This window comes from Anolis carolinensis, chromosome 3, assembly GCF_035594765.1.
Source record: "Anolis carolinensis isolate JA03-04 chromosome 3, rAnoCar3.1.pri, whole genome shotgun sequence".
Taxonomy (NCBI): Eukaryota; Metazoa; Chordata; class Lepidosauria; order Squamata; family Dactyloidae; genus Anolis; species Anolis carolinensis.
Window position 1 is genome coordinate 32,920,421 of NC_085843.1, and position 23,828 is coordinate 32,944,248.

Genomic DNA, 23,828 nt, shown 5'->3' on the forward strand with positions numbered 1-23,828 from the left:
GATGGCTGATTCTCTCACACCCCAAAGCGACTTGCCTCAATTCATTTCTGACATGATAAAAAACTTGACATTGAATGAAGCCAGGTTTATACGAATCAAGAGAACATTCCACAACAAAAAATGCCCTTTCCCAATGCTCCCACAATGTATTGCCACCTAATGGTGGGACAAAAAGAAAAGCTCTTCGTATTCCTTCCCATTCTTGGGCAAGGATAAACAAGGGGTGCTTTTTCAAGTATCAATAGCTAAACTGTTTAGAGCATGTCATGTCCAGCACCTTACATTTAGGCTGGAAGTGTAGAAGAATTAGTGTAATTAATTTAAAACCAATGTTATATGGCAGACCAATCACTGGAAGGTCATATGATTCCCACATCTGCTTTAAGGAGGTGACTATGCAAGTTCATGCTGTGCTACTTAGATTCTCTCCAAAGATACTGAAAAAAATCAAGTGTACTGAGGCGTGTGTAGGATCTGCAAACAATCCTTATAGCTGTGGAAGAGAACACAAACAGTCTTTAGCACCATATTGTTCAGGTTAGCTATGAAGGGAAATGAAGGCTTGTGGTAGAACTGGTTGGCCACCAAACTTTTCTCCATAGCCAGTAAGTCTACATCACTCAAACTGAGGACAGATATGCCACACAATACATTATCTTACATTCAAGCAAGCCAAAGGAAAGCTTCCACCTTCAGCTGACTAGCATTTCTTCTGTTACCAAAAAAAAAAGAGATTAAAAGTGAATGAAAAACGATACAGGGGGATAAATAACAAGTTGCTGCCTTTGTTCTGTTGACAGGAAACCTAATATTGCATAAAATATAGACATTTTATGACTAATGATGAAAATGTTTTCTTTAGAACAAGGGAGTTCATACAACTATAGTTTTCAAGTTGCACTTTGGTGAAACGTAAGATACCGCCCAACTCTCCCAATTTAACAAGGACAGTTCCAATTACTTTTCTGTGGCCACATTTGTTCAGCTGCTTGTAAAATGCTCATTTCTCCCCCCTATCACATTCCTCTTTTGTCCTAAGTTTGCATCTATTGCTGCAGGGGGGACAGAATAGGAAGGAGCTGAATTTTATCCTTCCCAATAGGGAGAGATTGGGAGAGGGAGAGAGAGAAGGGGGGGGGGGAGAGAGCGGCAGGGAGAAACTCTATTTATATCCCGCTTTATCTCCCCATAGGGACTCTGGGCAAACTGCTGCTGCTTTTCCTAGTTTATGTGTTTTTCCTCATTAATAACTTCTGCCATTGTGACCACATCTTGATGTCACTTGGTCACAAGTGTCCTGAAATTTTGAGGAATATCTGCTTTTCAAAAAATATTTTCAGCAGGATTTCTGATTGTTGCATAATGCTTCACTGTTCAAATACCAAATGACCATGACATGAAATACTAAATTTAACTAGCAGACCCAGTTCTGTCTGCATGATGTGAAATATACAGCTTGCATCAATCAGTATTTGGCCAAAAAACAAAATACTAACCATGACAAGCCCTCTTAATGCTATCTCAAGACAAATGTGTTACTGATTAAATCCATTATGTAATTAAGTAGGGTGTACTTAAGATGGCAATCTGCCCTAAAAAACATGTTTTTACCACAGTGCAATGAAATAATGCAATAGTGACATGAATCATTTCATCAAAGAGATTACTCAGATATTACTCATGCTTTCTAACCAAATGCCCAGAAATATCCATCCCATGATTATATTCCATAACTCTAACTGGAACCATAACTCTAATGTTAACACCTCTGTGATTTGTATTTTATAACATATTTTTTATAACACACTTTCTAGAGAAGATAATGTTAAGATACTACAGAGTTGCTAGTCATGCAAGAATCTCAGGGACTGTAGCAACAAAAAAATTGTATTAGTGATTGAAGTGGGAATTTGTAGACAAGATGCCCATATTAGAAATATTTTTAATCACTCTCAAAATCAAGGTTCTCAAACACCAAATGAGCTTTCTACACTGTTAGGTTTATAACCTCCCACATTTCAGAGATGAAACCCAGGGCACATGTAACCAAGCAACATTGAAACAAGGACAAGACAGCAAAAATTATTAATTAGGAATAACAGACATACTTTATGAAGCTGTAGCAGTTGGTTTCTGCCCGAGTCTACAGGAAAATGCAAGATTCACCTCCTATTCCCCACCCATTACTGAATGAGTTCAAACTACTTTTACACTTCAAACTCAATTCGCAGCAATGAAAGCAATCTGATGAAGTCGAAGGTTATAACGCAGAACCTCAATTAGTGGCTGATATCAGATTTCCCCCAGTGGTGCAGTGGGTTAAACCAGGGATCCTCAAACGTTTATAGCAGGAGTCTGGTCCACAGTCCCTCAGAGTGTTTGGGGGGGGGGGGGGGGGCTATAGTTTGAAAAAAAATACGAACAAATTCCTATGCACACTGCGCATGTATTATTTGTAAAACAAAGAAAACCCAATGAAAGAACAATATAATATTTAAAAATAAGAACAATTTTAATCAACATAAACCTACCAGGATTTCAATGGGAAGTGTGGGCCTGCTTCTTACTGATGAGATAGTCAAGCTAATTACGACTGTTGTTGTTATTGTGTGCCTTCAAGTCATTTCAGACTTAAGGCGAGCCTAAGTCTAAAACTGAAGGTGGGGGCAGATAAATGACCTTGGAGGGCCACATCCAGCCCAAGGGTCTTAGTTTGGGGACTCCAACCCATGTGCCAGCAGGACTTGGCCGACAGGTTGGAGATTCAAATCCAGGGAGAGCAGGTGAGCTCCTTCTGTCAACTCCAGCTCCCCATGCGGGGACATGTGAGAAGCCTCCCATAAGGATTTTGGTAAAACATCAAACATTCAGACGTACCCTGGGCAATTTCCTTGCAGATGGCCAATTCTCTCACACCAGAAGCAACTTGCTGTTTCTCAAGTCGCTCCTGACACGAAAAAAATGGATAAGAAACCCCTTCCTGGGCACACAGAAGACTAGGTGACTTGGAAGGCGCTGAACAGACTGCGCTCTGGCACCACGAGATGCAAAGCCAAGCTTAGGAAATAGGGCCACAAAGTGGAGTCCACAACATGCGAGTGTGGAGAAGAGCAAACCACAGACCACCTGTTACAATGCAGTCTGAGCCCTGCCACATGCACAATGGAGGACCTTCTTATAGCAACACCAGAGGCCCTTCAAGTAGTCGGCTTCTGGTCAAAGGACATTTAGTATAAAGGTAAAGGTTTCCCCTGATGTTAAGTCCAGTCGTGACCAATTCTGGGGGTTGGTGCTCATCTCCATTTCTAAGCCGAAGAGCTGGCGTTGTCCATAGACACCTCCAAGGTCATGTGGCCAGCATGACTGCATGGAATGTCGTTACCTTCCCGCCGGAGCGGTACCTATTGATCTACTCACATTTGCATGTTTTCAAACTGCTAGGTTGGCAGGAGCTGGGGCTAACAGCGGGCGCTCATTCCGCTCCCGAGATTTGAACCTGGGACCTTTCGGTCTGCAAGTTCAGCAGCTCAGCGCTTTAACACACTGTGCCACCAGGGGTCTCGGCATTTAGCATAATGCCAAGTTTTTAACTTTGTAAATTTTCTATACATTATATCTGGAGTCTCAGTTCGCTTCTGACACGTTAAATAAATAAATTAACAAATGGCTTGCAGGCTAAGTTGGCCTTGTGCTACCTTGGCAACGCCATCTCTGGTTCCTCCCTCAGTCACAATACGAACAGGCCCGCAACCAGGGCAACCCAAAAGGCAGGTGAGGCCTGCGCGCAGGCGCAGTAGCGGCCCTCACTTCCCAGCAGCTCGGGTTGCTCCCTGAACTGGCAACACCCGAAAGCAGAGGGCCTGCAAGGAGGGAAGGAGGCCAAACGTGGGGAGCCATTAGGCTGGGAAGTCTTCATGGAGCCCCCCGAGAAAGAAGAGCGCCCGCTCCTGCCCCCCATCCACGGAGCAACGGCTGCGCCACCGCCTCCCGCCTCAGCTCCTCTCCGCAGACCCAAGTCCGCTCGAACAGCGCCCCCTGCTGGTGAGAATGGCTGTGGCGCGCACGCGCGGGAAGGAAGCACGCATGCGCCTTGGCGTTTTTTCCCTCCCTTGTTTAGCCAAAGGAGCAAGGAACAAACCATTCAAAAATGCGGGGGGTATGAATCATAGAGTAGTAGAGTTGGAAGAGACCACATGGGCCATCTAGTCCAAAAGCACAGGGTTTTCCAAACTTTGGTCCACCACATGTTTAACCTTTTTTTTGGCTAAGCTTCATGGGGGCTCCTGGGAGTTGAAGTCATTTAATGGAAGACCAAAGTCTGGGGAACCACTGATTTATTCTGTCTATACCAGGCGTGGGCCAACTTTGGCCCTCCAGGAGTTTAGACTTCAACCAGCTGTTAGGAATTGTGGGAGCTGGAGTCCAAAACACCTGGAGGGACGAAGTTTGCCCATGCCTGGGCTTGAGCCTTATCTGTCAGAGTGCGGGTGCTTCACCAAACTACAAATCCCAGGATCCCATAAGATTGAGCAAAGGGGGGGGGGGTTAAAATGGTGTTTAATTCTGCACTGTAGATGCACCCTGAGAAATATCTATAGCATATATGACTTCCATGTTGTCCTATCTCCATTTTCATACGAATATGCAAATAAAAGTGCTCTGATAAGAAAATTAAATCCCAAATCACTCTGCTTCCAATCATTCCAGACAAGGGATTCTCAACTTCTGTATCCTTTTCATGGTTCACCATAGCTATCTTTATTTGGTTATAATTTGCTAAGGCAAGGTATAAAAGAGGTGGCTGGTTTTGGAAGGAAATGCTGATTACACAAACCCAGAGCACTAGTGTGCATTAAGGGCTTCGTTTTGTGTGCTTTTGTGGGAGTTTGTTGTCTGGGTTGAAGCTAGGTTCGAACTGTGTTAAATGATAAGTGTAGATAGGGCCTTAAATCATAGAATAACCAAGAAGAGGAAGGATCTTGTGTCAGCCTAACCCTCTACCTGCCAAAACCCAAACCAGGGCTTCTATCCATGTTCAGAAAAGCTGCCAAAACCCAGATCTGGGATTCTACCCATATCCAGAAGAGCAATCCCAGTTAAAATGTTACCTGTGTGCCTGTTGCAGCAGTGATGGGAATGATACAGCCCTCCAGATCAGTGGTTCTCAACCTGTGGGCCCCCAGGTGTTTTGGCCTACAACTCCCAAAAATCCCAGTCAGTTTATCAGCTGTTAGGATTACTGGGAATTGAAGGCCAAAACATCTGGGGGCCCACAGGTTGAGAACCACTGCTCCAGTTGATTGAACTGTTAGCATTACTCACCACTGTAGGTGCTGGCTAGGGCTGGTAGGACTTGCAATTCAGCATGAAGTTGACAACCCCCTCCATGGTACAGGCTAGAAATAATTGCAAATGTCTTCGCACAAATTAGATACTAGGAATTACATTTTATCCACTTGTATGTTTTGTTTTTTAAACAAATATATTGCTAAAATAAATGCATATGTAAAATACTTAAAGGATTTTCTTTAAAACTAGCATACATACCTGACCTTGCCAGGGTGTTGGAGATGCCCCTGACATCACAGAGGGCCATTTCATATAGCAGCAGCCTGTCACACCCCAGGCCTGAAGCCACCTATAATCATAGCACCACACAAGAGTCCAGAGTAAAGACAAACGTCTTATTGCAAAACAACAAAAAAACAAACAAACAAAAAATATATAGTAAAAAGCAGGGATAAGGAAATAAGGTATAGAATCCAAAAAGTTGGCAATCAATTGTTTCTTGTAAATCCAAAAGCAAGATAGTAAAGATAGTCCCAAAATACAAAGCCAGCTTAAATTCATAAGCAAAACTTGAACAAGAATACAAACAAGAACATGAAGAACTTCCAGAATGCTTGAATCCCAAAATCAAGACTTGAAACAGAAATAGAGAACCTAGGCCTAGCTGTACTTGAAAGCCACATTGCCTGAACTGAAATCAGAGTGTTCGTTAGCTCCTAATAAACAGACATGAAAGTGTTACATCTGCCTGAAATTTCTGCTTCCCATGAAGCTGTGTTGATCTACGAAGCTGGCTATCTGCTCTAATCTGCAAACATGCCTCCTTGCTGAGGTCAGTATCACAAGGTGCTTTCGTGTGAGAGTTTCTCATCAATTTGTCTTCGCTAGACTCCTTATCAAGAAAGGAAGATTCCAACTCCTGTGCCTGGCTTTGAGGTTCAGAGGCAATTAGATTCTCAGGCCTTGAATCTGTGCCTGCATTTCTATCTGACATGGTTTCAGTTTCTTGGCCTGAATCTGAATGAATACCAGGAAAGCCCACAATCCAATCTGACTCTTAAGTCATCAGGGAACCCATCCAGCCCCTGGCTGTTGTGACTGCTGCTGAGCCTTTGTGGTATAAACAGACACACATACATACCTACATTGCTTTTTATATAAATAGATAGACGGATTCATTATATAAGCAGTTATGTAGTCAGTTATGCAGTTGTATTTCTTTTCTTCTCTTGGTACCATTCCATTATCCAGGCGGAGGCCACCAGGGGGTGCTAGAGAGAGGGATAGTCCATTTTATGGGGGGGAGGGGGGTTGAAGGAGGAAAACCATTTCCCCCATTTTTGCTGGTTATTTCCCCCTCCCCCTTCTCATATAAACCAGGGTAGTTTCCATGACAGCAACTTGGGTGGGAAGAATAACAGGAAAACAGGGAGAAATGGTTTTCCTCCTTCAACCCACCCTCCACCCCCATAAAGTGGACTATTCTCTTTCTCTAACGCCCTCTTTTGGCCTCCGCCTGGATAATGGAACAGTACCCTTCTGGTTCTTGCTTTGAATCATGGATAAGAATATCATTTGAAAATATTTCTAGAGAGTAACTATGTGAGTCCTCTGTATGAAACCAGCTGAGAGCCTTGTGGCATCTTACAGATGAACAAATGTATTGCGGTACCTTTTGAATTATGTTCATAGCTCACCTTTACACTTACATTAATTATTTGTAATTAGTTGTAATACCATGCCTAGAATTGCATTAATAAGGCCTTGCCACTTTGATTTTTAAAGGAAGTAAAATTCTTTGGGTTTTGTCTCTTTAACTAAACCAGAACAGATTCTGAATGTTGCTTTTATAAAAATTCTGTCAGTGCCAGTTGGCTGATCAGAGAAAGAAAAGAAAATGCAGGACAAGGAAATTCATGAACTGGCTAAAATGTAAGAATAGTTTCTATATTCATACCTGAGGACTAAGCTATATATGATGACGACCATGCAGCTAACAATATATACATGTATTATGACATTAGGCAAATGGTCCACAGTCCTGATCTGGATCTCATCAGACTTTCTTGGTGTCAAGATACTTGAGCAGTTTGGGACATGTAGGTTAATTGCAATTTTAAGACTAGGATGAGTTTAGCATTTATAGCACTTAACAAGTACTGTCTTTAGTAGGTAAAATAAACTGGGATCCTTATGAATCAACAATGAAACACGAGTTTGTCTTTAAACCAGCAACAGATGTGGATGGAGATTGGTAAGGTGACATTCATTTAACCAATTTCAAACTCTGTCATTTCATGGTTTTTGCTTTCAGATTCTTGTTGAATGTGCAGCTTACAAGCAGTATGCTCACCAACCCCAAATGCCTTATCAAGCACAACCAGTAAAAGCAATGGCAGCTTTTAAAAGGCTTTATTCCACTTAAAGGTCTGTTTAATGGAGAGCAATACTGTTTTCCATTGTTTTCTTATGCTTCCAAATCAGTCTCCTGTGAAATAGCCCTTTAAACAGCTGCTCTTTTATCAGAAGTGGGATTTAAAATATATTAAAATTCAGTTGTATCACAATGTATAGACCAGGGATGGGGAACATGTGGGTTTCCATATGTTTTTGGACTGCAACTTCCATCTTCGCTAGCCACCAAAGCAAGGGGCAAGAGGAGCCACAAGTTCCCTAATCTATGTATAGCACAAACTACATACAGTAGAGTCTCACTTATGCAAGCTAAACGGGCCGGCGGAAGCTTGGATAAGCGAATATCTTGGATAATAAGGAGGGATTAAGGAAAAGCCTATTAAACATCAAATTAGGTTATGATTTTACAAATTAAAGCACCAAAACTTTGTGTTATACAACACTCCTTAGGCATGAAGAAACCGAGGACCCTTCCACACAGTCATATAACCCAGAATATCAAGGCAGAAACCCCACAGTATCTTCTTTGAACTGGGTTATTTGAGTCGATACTGCCATATATTCCAGTTCAAAGCACATAATATGGGATTTTATTCAGCTGTGTGGAAGGGGTCCAAGTGATCCCTAACTCTACTAAGGCTCCTTCCACACAGCTGAATAAAATCTCACATAATCTTCTTTGAACTGGAATATATGGCAGTGTGGACTCAGATAACCCAGTTCAAAGAAGATATTGTGGGGTTTCTGCCTTGATATTCTGGGTTATAGGGCTGTGTGGAAGGGCCCTAAGCGCTCTTGATATGGACCAAGGGCAAATGCCTGTTTCCTGCCAAATTTCATCTTCGGCTGATACCTATTTCTTGGTTTGAAAATCCAACTGATTTCAACCTATTTTTCCAGTTGAAATTCGTATGATAGTTTGGATAGCCGTGTATTCCATTGTATATGTTACCAGGTGAGTGTACAGCGGAATCAGCAGAGTCCAGTTAACACCATGTGTAAAAGACTCAGACCAGGCAGAGGAATTAAAAGAACAAAAGGAAACTTTACTGCTGCTTGTTGAAGTCAAATAAACAGTTCAGCAATCGTACAATGTCCTTGTAGTTGCATAGGATCAATAACTAATCAATCAGCATTCAAAATATATCCAGCATAGCATATTTAAATCAGCTATTTGACTGTAGCTATTAGAGAGCCTGTCCTTTTCCTGTGCTCTCCCAGCAAGCTCATATCCCAACTGACGAATCCAACTGACAAATCCAGCCATCTGCCATCAAACCGATACATTGTTTTAGGCGTGGCTTTTCCTCTGCAAAGCTGAGCTCTTTTGCAGAGATTTCCTGCAAACATGTTTGTGCAAGGATTTCTTTACACACACACATAGCAATTTGGCGCAATAGTATAGAGGGTTGGTCTCTATTTGAAGTTGTCCTCCACTTAAAGGGTCACTCAGTCAAAAGCTAAAGAACCATCAAAAGCAGGAAGCTTGAAATTGCCAATCAGATTTCTCAAAAGAGGCACAGGGCATCCCAAAATGATTTCAGCCCTCTGATGGCTTTCTTAACTTCCTCTTGACTTAACTTTCCAAATAAATATTGAATAAAAAGCCCATTATATCCACACTCTTTCTATCAGTCTCTTCCTAATAGGCAGTGTGTGGCCTTTCAATGAAGTCTTTGTGTCGCTTCAATTTTGGGGGAACTTTACTGATGCAACAGTATACTTGATAAGTTGTGTATTGCCAGCTACTGGAACAAAAGTCTCTTTTTCCGACTCAAAGTTTCCAGAAGCAGAAATTTGTCTTTCAAATAGTTTGCAGTGCCCTCTTGCTCTCTGACATTTTGTAAAACCAGAAATGGGTTTGCAGCTCGCTCTTGTTTGTTTTGGGAGCAATTTTGGTAATGCATGTTTCCAGTAATGGTCTAAGAAACAGAACAATTGCCCCTCATTCTGCCAGAATTGCTCATTTGTTAGTTATAGCAGACTGAACAATTTGGGTAACAAATTCCCACCATATTTTTCCCTCCTACCATAATTTTCTTAAGTGTTTGCCCCAATTTATCCCCAAATGTACTCTAGGGCAGAATTTCTTAACCTTTGGTCCTCCGGGTGTTTTGGACTGAATTCCTAACAGTTGGGGCAATTAAGGCCCCTTCCACACTGCCATATAATCTAGTTCAAATAAGATAGTCTGGATTTTATATGGTAGTGTAGAAGGGGTCCTAGAAAACATTTGACAGCAGTTTTATTTACCCTTGGGAGGCCACACGCACTCCTGTGGATTGTAACTCACTTGTTCCTGGATTAGATTAATGAAAACATTGTCTTTGCATTAACTATACTTTAAAAATCAACATAAATTGAGAGGTATCTTCAGATTTAAATATCTTTAAAAGTAACATTAATTTTTAATCTATATTGCTCTTTGCAGTGCCAGAGCAGGGACAGGGCATGTGATTCCCTTTCAAGTGGATGAACCAACTGCAAGGAATATTTATACAGATGAATACTGCTGGAAGCCTTATTCCAAGGCAGAACCTATAAGGAGTGGCAGTGCGTCGGGAATAAGGAGAAACAACCCTCAGCCTGGCAACGTAATGAATGCAGTGTATTTTTATATTATATATTTTATTTTACAAGTGCTTCAGATTTAAATTTTATCTCGTATGTAATCACCTGTTACAGTTTAGTTCTCAAACTACTCCTCAAAGAAGATTCTAGGGGACATAAAAGTTAAAATGAATATTACAGATGTAACATCATGGTTTAAAAATATTTTCCATTTTAACTCACAATATACATATGAGACCCGATCTAGATTGGGTTTACTGTGCAAGATAAGGAAGATCTAAATTCCGTTCTCCGCTGATTTTTAATGTAGGCTACTCTGTATGGGAATGAAGATGTGAAAAAAATGCCTTGATATTACTAGAGTATTTTTTTCTGTTTTTTTTAAAAAGTTATTTGCAAGAGGCCCAATTAAAAAAACACTGAGAGGGGTAAGATTAAAACTTCACTTTCTCATATATGATGGGCCATATCTAGGTTGATGTCATGGACAGCTTGGCTGTTGAACTATACTTACGTAGGCAATCCCTCGTTGTCCGAGTATGATGGCCCTCCAAGTGTAGTGTCTTGGCGGTGGGTACGTAGGTGACTGTGGAGTCCTATTTCTGACCCACATGTTCTTCTATAGCAGTGGTTCTCAACCTGGGGGTCCCCAGATGTTTTTGGCCTACAACTCCCAGAAATCCCAGCCAGTTTACTAGCTGTTAAGATTACTGGGAATTGAAGGCCAAAATCATCTGGGGACCCCAGGCTGAGAACCACTATTCTACAGTGAGGGCATACGTTTCCAGGTGGAAGGTGGTCCCAGTCAGGCTTGGCTTGACACATCTTCCTGTTGGCACGTTTCTCCCTTTCACCCTCTATTTGTGCCTCTTCGAATTCCACTGCACTGCTGGTCACAGCTGACCTCCAGTTAGAGCTCTCAAGGTCCAGGGCTTCCTAGTTCTCAGTGTCCATGCCACAGTTTTTGAAGTTAGCTTTAAGTTGAACTAGAGCCCAGCCAGGAACAGCAACTTTCTCAGCCACACCCAGAAGTAACAACTACTACTGAGTCTGCTGGTCAAACCCAAGAGGCTTCTCTTGAGCTGACTGAGGAAGAATTAACTGTGCCTTCATTTGTGGAATGGAGGAGAGAAAAGGCTCAGCTGAAGGCATCAGCAAGAATTGCTGAGAAGAAAGCAGGCAATTGGGATCAGCTGTGAAAGCAGCATTTAAGGATTTGCAGTGTGTTAGCTGATTTCAACTTCTGTATCCATGCATGGACCTTGGAAACTTGTCTCTTATGTATCTTTGGAATTTGGACTGTGGCTCTTGACTTGTGAACACAACCTCATTGATTGGCATTCTGGTATTTGACGCTGGACTGGACACATGACTTGACCATGGATTGTAATACTCTTCTGTTAGTGTTTTGAGATTAAGGCTCATGACAGTTGACTCCTGCAGGCTTAGTTATTGTGTTCCTTCAAGTCATTTCTGACTTAAGATGACTGAAAGGTGGATCTGTCACATGAGTTTTCTTGGCAAGATTTGTTCAGAGGGATGCGCTTTTGCTTCTTCTGAGGCTCAGAGCGTGTAACTTGCCAAAGATCAGCAGTTTTTATGGCCTAGATGGGATTTGAACCCTAGTTTCCAGAATCATAATTTAACACTCAAATAACTATGGTGGCTCTCGCTGCATGCTTAGATGTGAGTAAGAATAGTAGTATCTTTCAGTCACACACTTCACTCCAGGTAAAGTAAACAAATGCTAAATCATAAGGAACTCAACTCTTATCTGGAGCTCTCTTGGGGCAAAGGGTTAAACCTCTCATCAGGCCATATGCCTATGTTATATTAAGAGGGAGGAGCAACTGTTCTCATAGATATACATAAAATTAGAGTAAAAACATTTCAGGTATGGAAATTACAATTTTTAAAGGAATCCTTTTAAATTTGAGATCCATAGATTTTGGTATCCACTGGGAGAGCCTGAAGTCCTGGAACCAAACCATAGCAAATGGGCCACGATATAATATACAAAGTGAGTGAAATGGAGAAATGCTTATGCTCATAGCCATCATTAAAACATTAGGAAAATCAACATCTTAAGCAAAAAAAAATATTAAAAGCATATTACAGTAGAAGATTATAATTTTTTTAACCAGTTGTTTTCACATTGAGCTTTCTTCCTGCTCCTTTCCAACCACTCGCTGTATTGTATTTTTAGCGGTTTCTGATATGGCAAATGCCTCGAGGGGAAATGCCATTGCCTACGGAAAGTTTTTCACCTTGGACAAAACCTATTAGCAAACAAGAGATTGAGGAAGTATTAAAAAGGCAATATAAAACATCTTATGCAAGAGATTATTTAGGGATACAACCAGGTAAGGCTTCTCATCTTGTTTTTGAAATACTGTAGTTAAGATGACATTGAGGTTACTTGTATAATACAGAATAGGAGAGGTAAGTATTCCTCGGGATTGTGACAGCCTTTTTTGCACATGGAAGAAACCATTTAATTTAAGTGCTACATGCCCTTTCCTACTCTCTCCTCTTACATATAAAATCATTATAAGCCATGTCTTAGATCTTTCATCTCATATATATATATATATATATATATATATATATATATATATATATATACACACACACACACACACACACACACACACACACATACATACATACATACACACACACACACACATACACACTTTTCAACAATAGATGAAATTGTTTACTTGAGTTGGTACTAAGCTACAGAATGTCACAATGTATTGCTGATAAGTAAAAGGAAAGCTGTTAATTTACTACTAATTTCTGGTGGATCACCAAAGGCTTCTGAAAATTTGGATGCTTTTGTTGCATTTTGGATCATTCTTGTAATAAATTCCCTATTCCAGTTAGCCCTACAGTTCCAGCCTCAAAGTAACCAATATATTGAACAAGTGAGCTGCGTTGATCAGTGAGTTTGATGTGTTAATGCGTGACTGAATTCCCTCCTCTATTTTTAAGTGAAAACATTCCAACAAGAGAGGTAGAAAATATAATCAGGAAAGAGTTACTACATAGCAAAATAAATATCTAGTCTTATGCTGGTTCCACACAAAATATATAACACCTCAGTTTCCAACAAAATAAAAATTCCTCCTGAACTCCCTCTGCATTTTCAGCTTCCAAAAAACTTCTTGAAATGTCCTCCATTTGCCTCTAGGCTTTATTACACGGACCTGTTATTTCTCTGCAGTGTGCTATCATTGATAAGCGGATACATGCCAGGATGAACACTTTCAATATCACACATCTCTCAAATCGCACACGTACACTGATTTGGTAGTTCATGGTGCCACAATCGTACTTCTGCATACCATTATAACATTGCCTTTCCACAATTCTGTTCTTCTGATTTTTTTGTGTGGAAAACAAAACAACACAAAAAGGTTAATATAACTGTAAGACATTAAATAAGAAAAAAAACAGCTTGAAATTAATGAGGGCGAGGGGGGAATAAGTTGGGAATCCCATTCTCAGACATCACGTTACTGCTATCATGCTGGGAAAGAAGCAGAATGGATCCATCACGCCAGGTGGGTAATGGGAATGTTTCAGGATTGGGACTAGTGATGGGTTTTGCTCATCCATAGTGAATGATGGAATAATCACATGAAGAGAGCAGACCAGTAGTGGGATCTGCATGCCATCCTATGAGAGGGATTATCACTAAAGGTGATGGTACAGGTCAATGCCAGTTATTCTTCAGCTGGCCCATCTAATTCTTACAGACAACATTTCATATTTATAATTGTTTCTCCATACACCGGCCTCACTTCTCATGCTGATACCAGTTTCAAGTGGTACATTTAAAATCAGAAGGATTTGAATCCTCCTTTGCAATGCCTTAACCTGGACCCAAATGCCCACTCAAACACACACAACTGCTTTTAATATAAAAAGGAGGCAAGGAGTCAAAGCATTGCAATTTTTGCTACTGCTTAGATTCAGATTTAGTTGTAACTGAAGCTGTCCTTATTCAGACCAATAAAGGTTCAGTAGTAGATTTGGCATGCACATCTATTAGCCAAATCTGAGAATACTTTCACTCACACATTCTCTCCCGCACTGATTTATACTCATTAGTTTTAAGTTCGATGTGGTCTAAAGAAAGCACCCAGCTTGTCATTTCAGCATTTCCTAGTTCGTTTTCTGAAACTGATCTCTATCTCATGGATTACATTTGACATAATCCTGCCAGTTCATTCACTGTTGGCTCATCTCATAAAGATACAATATGAAAGATATACAGTAGAGTCTCACTAATCCAAGCTAAACGGGCCGGCAGAAGCTTGGATAAGCGAATATCTTGGATTATAAGGACCGATCAAGGAAAAGCCTATTAAACATCAAATTAGGTTATGATTTTACAAATTAAGCACCAAAACTTCATGTTATACAACAAATTTGACAGAAAAAGTAGTTCAATACGCAGTAATGTTATGTTGTAATTACTGTATTTATGAATTTAGCACCAAAATATCACGATATATTGGAAACATTGACTACAAAAATGGCTTGGATTATCCAGAGGCTTGGATAAGCGAGGCTTGGATTAGTGAGACTCTACTGTAATACGATTCTTAAGTAATGTGCTCAAACTGCAGAAACTTGCACTATTTCCACACTCCCTTACAATTTATTGGTGAGAGGTCCACAGTAAGAATTGTAAAGAACTAACACTGAAGTTCTATGTATTGCCACTTAAAAGTAAATATCATTAAATTTCATGTAATTTATTCTCTGGTAAATGAGCATTGTAGTATAAAGAACTTGATACTATGGTATTTTATCTCCACATAATGCATTGGATTCTTCTATTTATTATGACATTTCCCTATAACTTTTCTAGGTGCCCCAAAAGATGATTTTATAGCTGCTCCAGATTGGAAAACCTTGGTCCCAAGGCCTCCAGATACTGAATTCAGGCGTAATTTCCAGCCACAACCCCATGATCCTGATTTAAAGAACTTTACTCGGAAATATGGTTGCAATGCAAAGCGCACCACTCCAGTAAAAGGCGCTGGTGAGAATATCTTGCTTCAAGACTTGGTCCCAGCTTTTGAAATTTGGTTCAGTGACCCCATTGTTGTGCAAACAATACATAATTAGTATTCTCAGGAGCACCACTGTTCACATGTTTGTTGGTCTCCTGTGTTAACATATTTGATTAGAAAATGTAAAGGGAGTTAGTTTTGATCAAGTGGGCAAAGTGTGAGAATTAGAATTAGCAGGATGGAATATGAATTTGATGCCATCTTCTGATATTAGTTATTCTATATATATTCTTCAGTTTGTTGTACTCAGGTCATCTCTCCAAGGGGTGAGATGTTCCAAGATTTTGAGAGTTGATTTTGAGAGTTGTATTGTCATAGGCTTTCACAGCCAGAATCACTGTAGTTTTTATGGTTTCCAGGCTGTTTGGCCATGTTCTAGAAGCATTTTCTCCTGATGTTTCACCTGCATCTGTGGCTGGCATCTTCAGAGGATTCTAGGCCACCGGAGGTCAGTCATCAGACATGCAGACCAAAAGGCTTATACAGTATGGCCCCCATAACTATGCAACTGGTATCTGTGGTTTCACTTATCTACATCCAAGAAAATATGTCCTCTCCAGGAATTTTCTAGTTCTTATGTAATTATAGGGTATGCTTCTGCTGAAAGTTACCAAAGAATCATGCTAGAAAACCTAAAAAAATTCCTAAGAATTTTCTAGGTGCTCCAGACTAACTCTGGTAACTTTCAGTGGATGTCATTTATTTCAGTAGGGTTTGCTATTGTTTAAAGTTTTCTCTTTTCACAGTTAATTCAGGAACATGTCTCTTGCAAATATGAAGGTCATATAGTATTTGTTTCAGTATTTTACATTTTCGCGTGTCTCTTACTGACTTGTTTCCACAGTTCCTTCAGTGTCATTTGCTCAGATCTGGAATTATGAACACAGTAAACAACTGTCCACCTACCAGAGAGACTTTGGACAAGATTATCTTGAAATGGTATCAGTGTTGAATTCTTTAGATCCTGAAGAAATTAGAGCCTATGTGAACAGATCTCCTTATCCAGGTAAAGCTTAAAGTATTCCATTGACTGGCCAAAGGCATTGGTGAAACTAAAAGTTGGTAGACTTCCTGCCTATCAGACCTTTTTAAATGTGAAGTAAGTGTTCTAATTTTTCCATGAGCAAAGTTTCCATTTGCTCAGCTGATGAAAGAGTAATTTTATGAGTGTGGAACGGGTGGCAATAGAAAACATGGACAATACACCAGCTTGTAAATGAGCTATAAATTAAGTGAGTATTGAGGGGCAACGTGAGTGAACAGGTGCTGCTTGACAAAAGAGTGAATGAATGGGCATCTGCCTATATATTTGTATATGTCTCTTCTCTTCCAGTCTCCCTTTCCAATCACTCCCTTTCATTCCTTCCTTCCCAGCCACAACCAGTTGGTACTCCTTGGATATGGGACACTCACAATCCACACTTGCTTCTTTTGGAGAGAGGAATCTCATCTCTCTACTTTTCTTTCACTAAAGATTTGTCTATTTCTATAAACCCTGTAGGTCATTTCCTTTTTGTGCCTGGATGTTACTGTTTTGATAAATAAGTGATGTCACTCTGGGAATTTAATTAGAATACAATATTGCATAATGTTTTAGTCAAATGATATCCTTGTTATTCCCATCTAGGTACCTGACTCGTTCCAGTTCTGGTTTGCAAGAGAACCATAGCAGTTTGTATTTTCAGTGGTTATGTATGGCATTACAAAGGTGTTCTTTTCATTCTCTCCACTTTTTAGTAGGAAATCCTAGGAGTTACAGATCATGTCTAGTACACTTTTTCTTTGTTTTGTGATAGTGGCCATTTTTACCCATGTGATTTTTGTGTGTGTCAGTAGTGACTTGAGAAACTGCAAGTTGCTTCTGGTGTGAGAGAATTGGCCGTCTGCAAGGACGTTGCCCAGGGGATGCCTGGATGTTTTGATGTTTTTACTATCCTTGTGGGAGGCTTCTCTCATGTCCCCACATGGAGCTGGAGCTGATAGAGGGAACTCATCCGCGCTCTCCCCAGGTGGGATTCGAACCTGGTAGCTTGCAGATCAGCAGCCCAACCTTCAAGTCACAAGGCTTTAACCCACTACTCCACCGGGGGCTCCCAGTGTTTTCTGTTAGTCATGGGAGTTCTGTGTGGGAAGTTTGGACAATTCTATCATTGCTGGAGTTCAGAATGCTCTTTGATTGTAGGTGAACTATAAATCTCAGCAACTACAATTACCAAATGACAAAATCAACCCACCCCCCCCCCACCAGTATTCAAATTTGGACATATTGGGTATTTGTGTCAAATTTGGTCCAGTGAATGAAAATACATCCTGCATAGCAGATATTTATATTACAATTCATAACATTAAGAGAATCACAGTTATGAAGTAGCAACAAAATAATTTTATGGTTGGGGGGTCACCACAATATGAGGAACTGTATTAAGGGGTTGCAGCATTAGGAAGGTTGAGAAACACTGTCTTAAAAAACACTCAAAGCACCTTTTGACTATTATTCTGGTTAAAAAAAAACCCAGAGTCTTGAATTTACATTACCTCCTACATTATATGGAAATCATGCAGCTGAATATTATTTTCGGTTCTACTCATCAGTAAACATTTGACAGCCTGATATAGTAGAACTCCTTTTTCTGGCTATATCCATCAATTCCTAATCCCATGGTTTGGGTGGCCCCTGGGCATGGTTTTCTTATTTCCCTTTCCTTAAAAACGTCATGCCTCCTTGCCTCTTTTTGGATGCTGCACATTCACTTGCTTTTCCTTCTGAGCTCAATACAATGATGATTTCCCATATCCAAGTAGACAAGTATAGAGAAAGGAGGCTAAACTCTTTCCTCCACTGCTCTACTTCTGATCAAAAGTGGTCTGGAATTGCTGTTTGCTGCATAAGGAGGGAAATTTTCTTTGTTGAGAATATCAGAAGAATGTCACCTATTGCTATATATTACGTTTTGAAATCACCCAGTGACCTGTGTTCTCTTTTTTAAAAGGCAAGGGTGCCTTGAGACCACATCTTTCACAATCAACTCATTCTCTGTTCAAATATGAAACAATTCTTAGATATTGTTTTGTCTGAATATTCAAGCTTAGTGAGATCCTTCTTTCCATTGTTTGTGCAGAAAAAGCAATTCTTCAGAACTTCCTTGACAAAGTCAACAAAACATTCCCAAGGCCTTCCTCCTCCTCCTCCTCAAAGAAGATGGAAGAAAATCCAGTCAAAGCATGTGATAATTGTCAGGAGAAAACCCAGCCATCCTCTGGGCAGCTAAACTACGGCTGAATGTCCTTCGGGTTTCTCTAACATTAAACCTTTTGAAGAGTTACATTCTGGGTTTTTTATTCTTTAAGATTTGGTTTGAAATTATAAAAGATTATAGCAGTTATTATCACCTCCTTGGTTATTATCACTAACCTTGGAAATATAGTCTGGATTCAGTAACAGTAGTTAAAATCACAGAAGAGATGGTGTGTTTCATCTATTACAAATCACCTCTCTTCACATAATTCCAGTTGTGCTGAGGATGGGAATATCCTGCACTGTTATCATGTTATAAAAGTGTTGCAACTTTAAATAAAACAGTAAAAAATATCATTTAGTTTGAAAGCAGAAAACATTCATTCTGTTTTTAATTTTGCGGTGTCATCCAAAATGAAATTAGGTTGCTGTGAGTTTTCTGGGCTGTATGGCCATGTTCCAGAAGCATCCTCTCCTGATTTTTCGCCCACATCTATGGCAGGCATTCTCTGAGGTTGTGAGGTCTGTTGGAAACTAGGCAATTGAGGTTTATATATTGATATATTGATATTGTTATTGTTATATATCAATATTAGTGTTGATATATAAACCTCACTAAATTATTTAGTTAATTGGTTAAAACTCTTTAACGCAAAATTCATACTTTCTTTAGTAATGCCGTAGTGTATCATTAAATATAATAATAATAATAATAATAATAACTACATCCCAAAATAAATAGATCTCTGTATTACAGATGTTTTCACTGTACGTTTTGAAGTTTCTCATACATATTGACTCAGGACTTAGCTGGAAAGGATTGTGTAATATTTAAGCAAAATGTTCAGAAGTAAGACTGGGCGATCTTGCTGAGTTGGCAATCCTGTGCATGGTAAATATGGACTGACATCTGAGTAAATATGCATAAGGTTATCCTTTTAGCAATCTAGCATCTACTTCATGTGAATATGACTCTGCAATATGAAAAATTACTATAAGATTTGGCATTAGAGGGCAATGACAATATAAATATCAACAGAAGAATCAAAATACATCTAAAGCAAAATAAATTCTTAGTATGACTGATTGCAAAGGCTGTAAGTGTGGGTAATACTGATTTATTTTCAGGAGCCGCAATGGATTAAACCATTCTCAACCTGTGGGTCCCCAGATGTTTTGACCTATAGAAATCCTAGCCAGTTTACTAGCTGTTAGGATTTCTGGGAGTTGAAGGCCAAAACATCTGGGGACCCAGAGGTTGAGAACCGCTGGGTTAAATCCTTTTGCCAGCTGAACTGCTGGCCTGAAGATCTGAAGGTCGGTGGTTGAATCCGTGAGACAGGGTGAGCTCCTGTCTGTCAGCCCCAGCTTCCATGTGGGGACACGATAAAAGCCTCCCACAGGATGGTAACACATCCGGGCATCCCCTCGGCAACGTCTCTGTAGACAGCCGATTCTCTCACACCTGCAGCGACTTGTAGTATATTCTCAATGTATTACTATTATTCTAAAGTCTTTATGTGTTGCTAAAATGTATAAATTTATATATAAGATAGAATTGATTAATAAAGGTTTACATAAAACAACAATCACCATCTGCTTTTTTTTCTGTTTGAAGACTCAATAGCCACAATACTTCCTTTCTAAGAAAAAGCTGGCCATCATACTGCAAACATAAATTGGCTAATGAAGAGCACCAAAGAATTTCAGAAGAATAGCAGAAAGTGAGGTGAAATCTTCTGAATGGGCACAGGCAGAAATAGGACAACTGACTTGTGATGGTTTTATATAATGGTTTTAATGTGCAGATAACTGATTTTAGTGTTTATGTATATTTATGGTTTATTTTATGTCCTGGCATTGAATGTTTGCCGTGTATATGTTGTACTCCGCCCTAAGTCCCCTTCAGGGTGATAAGGGCGCAATATAAATGTTTTAAATAAATAAAACACCACAGGGCTGTTAATTCTTCCCTATGCTTCCCAAAATTATACACACATACACACACATATATAGCTGGAGTTACATATAAAAATGTATCTGTTCCGACTTTCATACAAATTCAGCTTAAGAACAAAACTACAGATTTGTAACTTGGAGACTGCTTGCAAAGAAAAAATAGCCTCAAGGGCAAATTTAGAAGCTACAATGCTATTAAGTTCTCAAAAACCTCAAAGAAAACCATATTAAGAATTGCCAGAACACTTTGTCCTTCTAATTGACTAACCAGTGAAACACAGAGGAGATATATTTGGTTGTATACCTGACATTTGGCTGTATGGAGCATGGGCCGGACTGTAGCACAGCTGGTTAATCACCGGCAGCAATAGATTACTTCCGACCGGAACGTTAGCAGTTCGAAGCCCGAGTCGGATTGAGCATCTGACCATTAGCCTAGCTCAATGTCTGAGCTGTTCAAAAACAGCTGAGCTGTGAGTAGAGAAATTAGGCACCGCTTAAAGTGGGGAGGTATTTTACGACACCATAAAAATGCCAGCAATCAAAGAAAAAGGAGGGAATATTCTGCGATCAAAAAGGGCTTGTCATAGAGGATGAAGCGACAGCACCCCCCCCCCCCCTGTGGCCGGAATCGAGCATAACCTCCAGGCGCCAAAGTTGGAAAATGCCAAAATACCTCTATCTGCCTGTCCTGTATGTCTAAAACGGTATTGAATGTTTGCTGCGTATGTGTGCATTGTGATCAGCCCTGAGTCCCCTTCGAGGTGAGAAGGGAGGAATATAAATACTGTAAGTAAATAAATAAATAAATAAAATCTTCTAGGCATATGCTTCCTAATACCTAAGGCTGCTTGTGTCATTGAGATATATATGCAGCCCAAAATCCCTTGTTACTCTTAAATAGCAGCCTCGATTGCTTTCCCCAAAAAACCTTCCTCGCTTCTACAATGACATTGATCTTGTAGACACCTGGAGATGCTGCACCTGCTAGTTTGCTTTCTCTGTGTTTGCTCTGGGACTTGAGGGAGGTGCAAAGAATGCAATGATTGGAGCGACTGCACACTCCAAGCAGACCAACCTACCTAATATTTTTCTTTCCTTGGAGCCAAGTGGCCACAAGCTGCCACCGAAGGGACCAGGGAGTGCACAGCAGAACTGAGTAGCTAGAACTAGGGGGTCAAGGGTTTTTGTAGCATTATGCCGTTGAGGAGAAAAATACGACCAATTTCTGCTTCAGGGAAGTTAGAAACATCCACACTGAGCAGGTAAGCAGGGGAGAAATGGGACAAAAGCAGGGATTTCTCTCTTTTTGAAAACAAGCACAGATATATCGCTGGCTGTAAAATTAATAATGCAGGGAATGTAATTGCTGTGTGAAGCCAAGAGTGACTGCTGATCTTATTGTTTGAAAGCCATTTCCTGTTGTCAAGGAACCAGAGTGGCTATTTTTAATTCCAATGAATGGTTGTTTTCTATGCCGGGCAGTTCAGTTTCTTTGCCTAGCACTTTCCCACTACAGTCTTTTCAGCAAGTATACTTCATTTGTGTCCATTCTTTCTGTGAAAACCACATTTTTGTTTTGCTTTGTTTGCTCAACGTGCTTTGCTTGGTTGGGAACGTGGTGTGGATTATAATTAGCTTTATCCCCTGAGTATTGGCTGACAAGGGAGACAATCTTGAATTGGCTTCAGGGTGTGGGAAAGATAGGAAAAAGTTACAACTGTTTCAGGAAAAGTTAGGAGAAACTACTCAATCTGCTCCAGGTTTTACTCCAGATTTTAAAAGCGCTATCCAAGGTACTGAATCCTATCTTCGAAACAGGCATTTTGGATAGATCCTTTGAAACAGACATGTGCAAACTTGGGTCCTCAAACTTGGGAGTTTTGGAATTCAACTCCCTCAATTCCTAACAGCCTCAAGCCCTTTCCTTTCCCCTCTCAGTCGCTTAAGCGGGCTTGAAGCTGTTAGAAATTGTGGAGTTGAAGTCCGAAACACATGGAGGGCCAAAGTTTGCCCTTGCCTATTCTAGACCATCCAATGCTCTTGTGGACTCGTGCCAGTTTCCACTCTTCTACTGCACATGCCTGCTTTAAAGTTTGGACTGTGGATCCACTGTCCCAATGACACTGTCACTAATGCTGTATTGATCCAAATCACCACCTGACAAATTGCAGCCGTTCTTCCAAAAAAATTCCTTTCAACCTTGAAGTGTTTCTAAGGAAACTTAAGTGTTTTTCTAACATGTGTTGGGTTCTCACAGCAAAGGCAGCCTCATCACCCTTATTAAAATGAATTGAAAATTCCACACTATGATCAGGAAATCCTCTAAAGTTACCCATCATCTGAAAGGGTCTCCATGAAGAGGACTTCGTTGTCTCATTGTATGGAATTCAGTAATGGAGGAGCAAGGCTAGTGGATTATCTTGAATAGAGTTAATATCACCCTTGGCTTCCAACCCAGCAAATTAAGAGTTCAATGGGTTCTCTAACTCAGGATGCTCTCTTCTGTTAGAACAATTGAATTCCGGGATTATTTGCAAGAACGGCAAATTGTGGGATGTGCTCACATCTCCCTTTCAACAGACTTTATCACTCACCTTAAGCACTTTTCAGCAGTTTTCATCACCCAGGCTAAAGATTTTACAATTGCTTTACCATGTTTCACTGAGTTGCATTTTAAATCCCTTTTTTGGATTAAAAAAGGGGTGTGTGACTATTAGGTAAAGGTAAAGGTTTTCCCCTGACATTAAGCTTAGTCATGTCCTACTCTGAGTGTTGGTGCTCATCTCCATTTCTCTGAAGAGCCAGCGTTGTCCGTAGACACTTCCAAGGTCATGTGGCCGGCATGACTGCATGGAGCACTGGAGCAGTACCTATTGATCTACTCACATTTGCATGTTTTCAAACTGCTAGGCTGACAGAAGATGGGGCTAACAGCAGGAGCTCATCCTGCTCCCCGGATTTGAACCACCAACCTTTTGGTCAGGAAGTTCAGCAGTTCAGCAGTTTAACACTCTGCGTCACTGAGGGCTCCTATGTGTGACTATTATGCATTGAAAAATAATTTTAGCGATGGGACTTCACTTGACTAATAACAAAAAGAAACCCCATAGCTGGAAAGGGGTGGGCCTGTGGGCAAGTGAAACTTCTCTCGTCTGCACACTTGTTCCCTTTCCATGGTTGTATGGGAGCTCACAAAAGGACTTGTAAAACTACAACCACCCACGGCAGTTAAAGTGATGTCAAACTGCATTAACTGCAATGCAGAC

At 40.3% G+C, this 23,828-nt stretch overlaps 2 protein-coding genes across 5 annotated transcripts in view; both read left to right on the plus strand.

The window, feature by feature from the left end:
• The first annotated feature begins 3,779 nt into the window (after positions 1-3,779).
• On the plus strand, positions 3,780-18,688 carry tex26 (testis expressed 26). Of its 3 annotated transcripts, none has more exons than XM_062974695.1 (7): positions 3,780-4,041; positions 7,459-7,543; positions 10,136-10,298; positions 12,482-12,638; positions 15,161-15,334; positions 16,210-16,371; positions 18,485-18,688. In XM_062974695.1, the coding sequence occupies exons 1-7, from the start codon at positions 3,915-3,917 to the stop codon at positions 18,643-18,645; spliced, it is 1,029 nt and encodes a 342-aa protein (XP_062830765.1). In that variant the 5' UTR covers positions 3,780-3,914; the 3' UTR covers positions 18,646-18,688. The 3 variants fall into 3 exon arrangements, with proteins under 3 accessions (XP_062830765.1, XP_062830766.1, XP_062830767.1); XM_062974696.1 differs by having other exon boundaries at positions 7,462-7,543; XM_062974697.1 differs by lacking the exons at positions 3,780-4,041; positions 7,459-7,543 and adding an exon at positions 7,104-7,221.
• A 2,965-nt stretch (positions 18,689-21,653) lies between these two features.
• Positions 21,654-23,828, plus strand: part of LOC103278423 (WD repeat-containing protein on Y chromosome) — an 82,452-nt gene continuing 80,277 nt past the window's right edge. For both annotated transcript variants that reach the window (XM_062974698.1, XM_062974699.1), the window contains exon 1: positions 21,654-21,824. In XM_062974698.1, the coding sequence (XP_062830768.1) occupies positions 21,757-21,824 (68 nt within the window). In that variant the 5' untranslated portion in view covers positions 21,654-21,756. The remainder of the gene's footprint in view (positions 21,825-23,828) is intronic.

What these genes read in the sequence shown, in the direction of transcription:
- tex26 (XM_062974695.1), top strand. Translation starts at nt 3,915, where the DNA reads ATGGAGCCCCCCGAGAAAGAAGAGCGCCCGCTCCTGCCCCCCATCCAC. An exon ending in TTATTTAGGGATACAACCAG is followed by an intron (nt 12,639 to 15,160) that starts GTAAGGCTTCTC and finishes TAACTTTTCTAG; the next exon opens with GTGCCCCAAAAGATGATTTT. An exon ending in GAACAGATCTCCTTATCCAG is followed by an intron (nt 16,372 to 18,484) that starts GTAAAGCTTAAA and finishes TTGTTTGTGCAG; the next exon opens with AAAAAGCAATTCTTCAGAAC.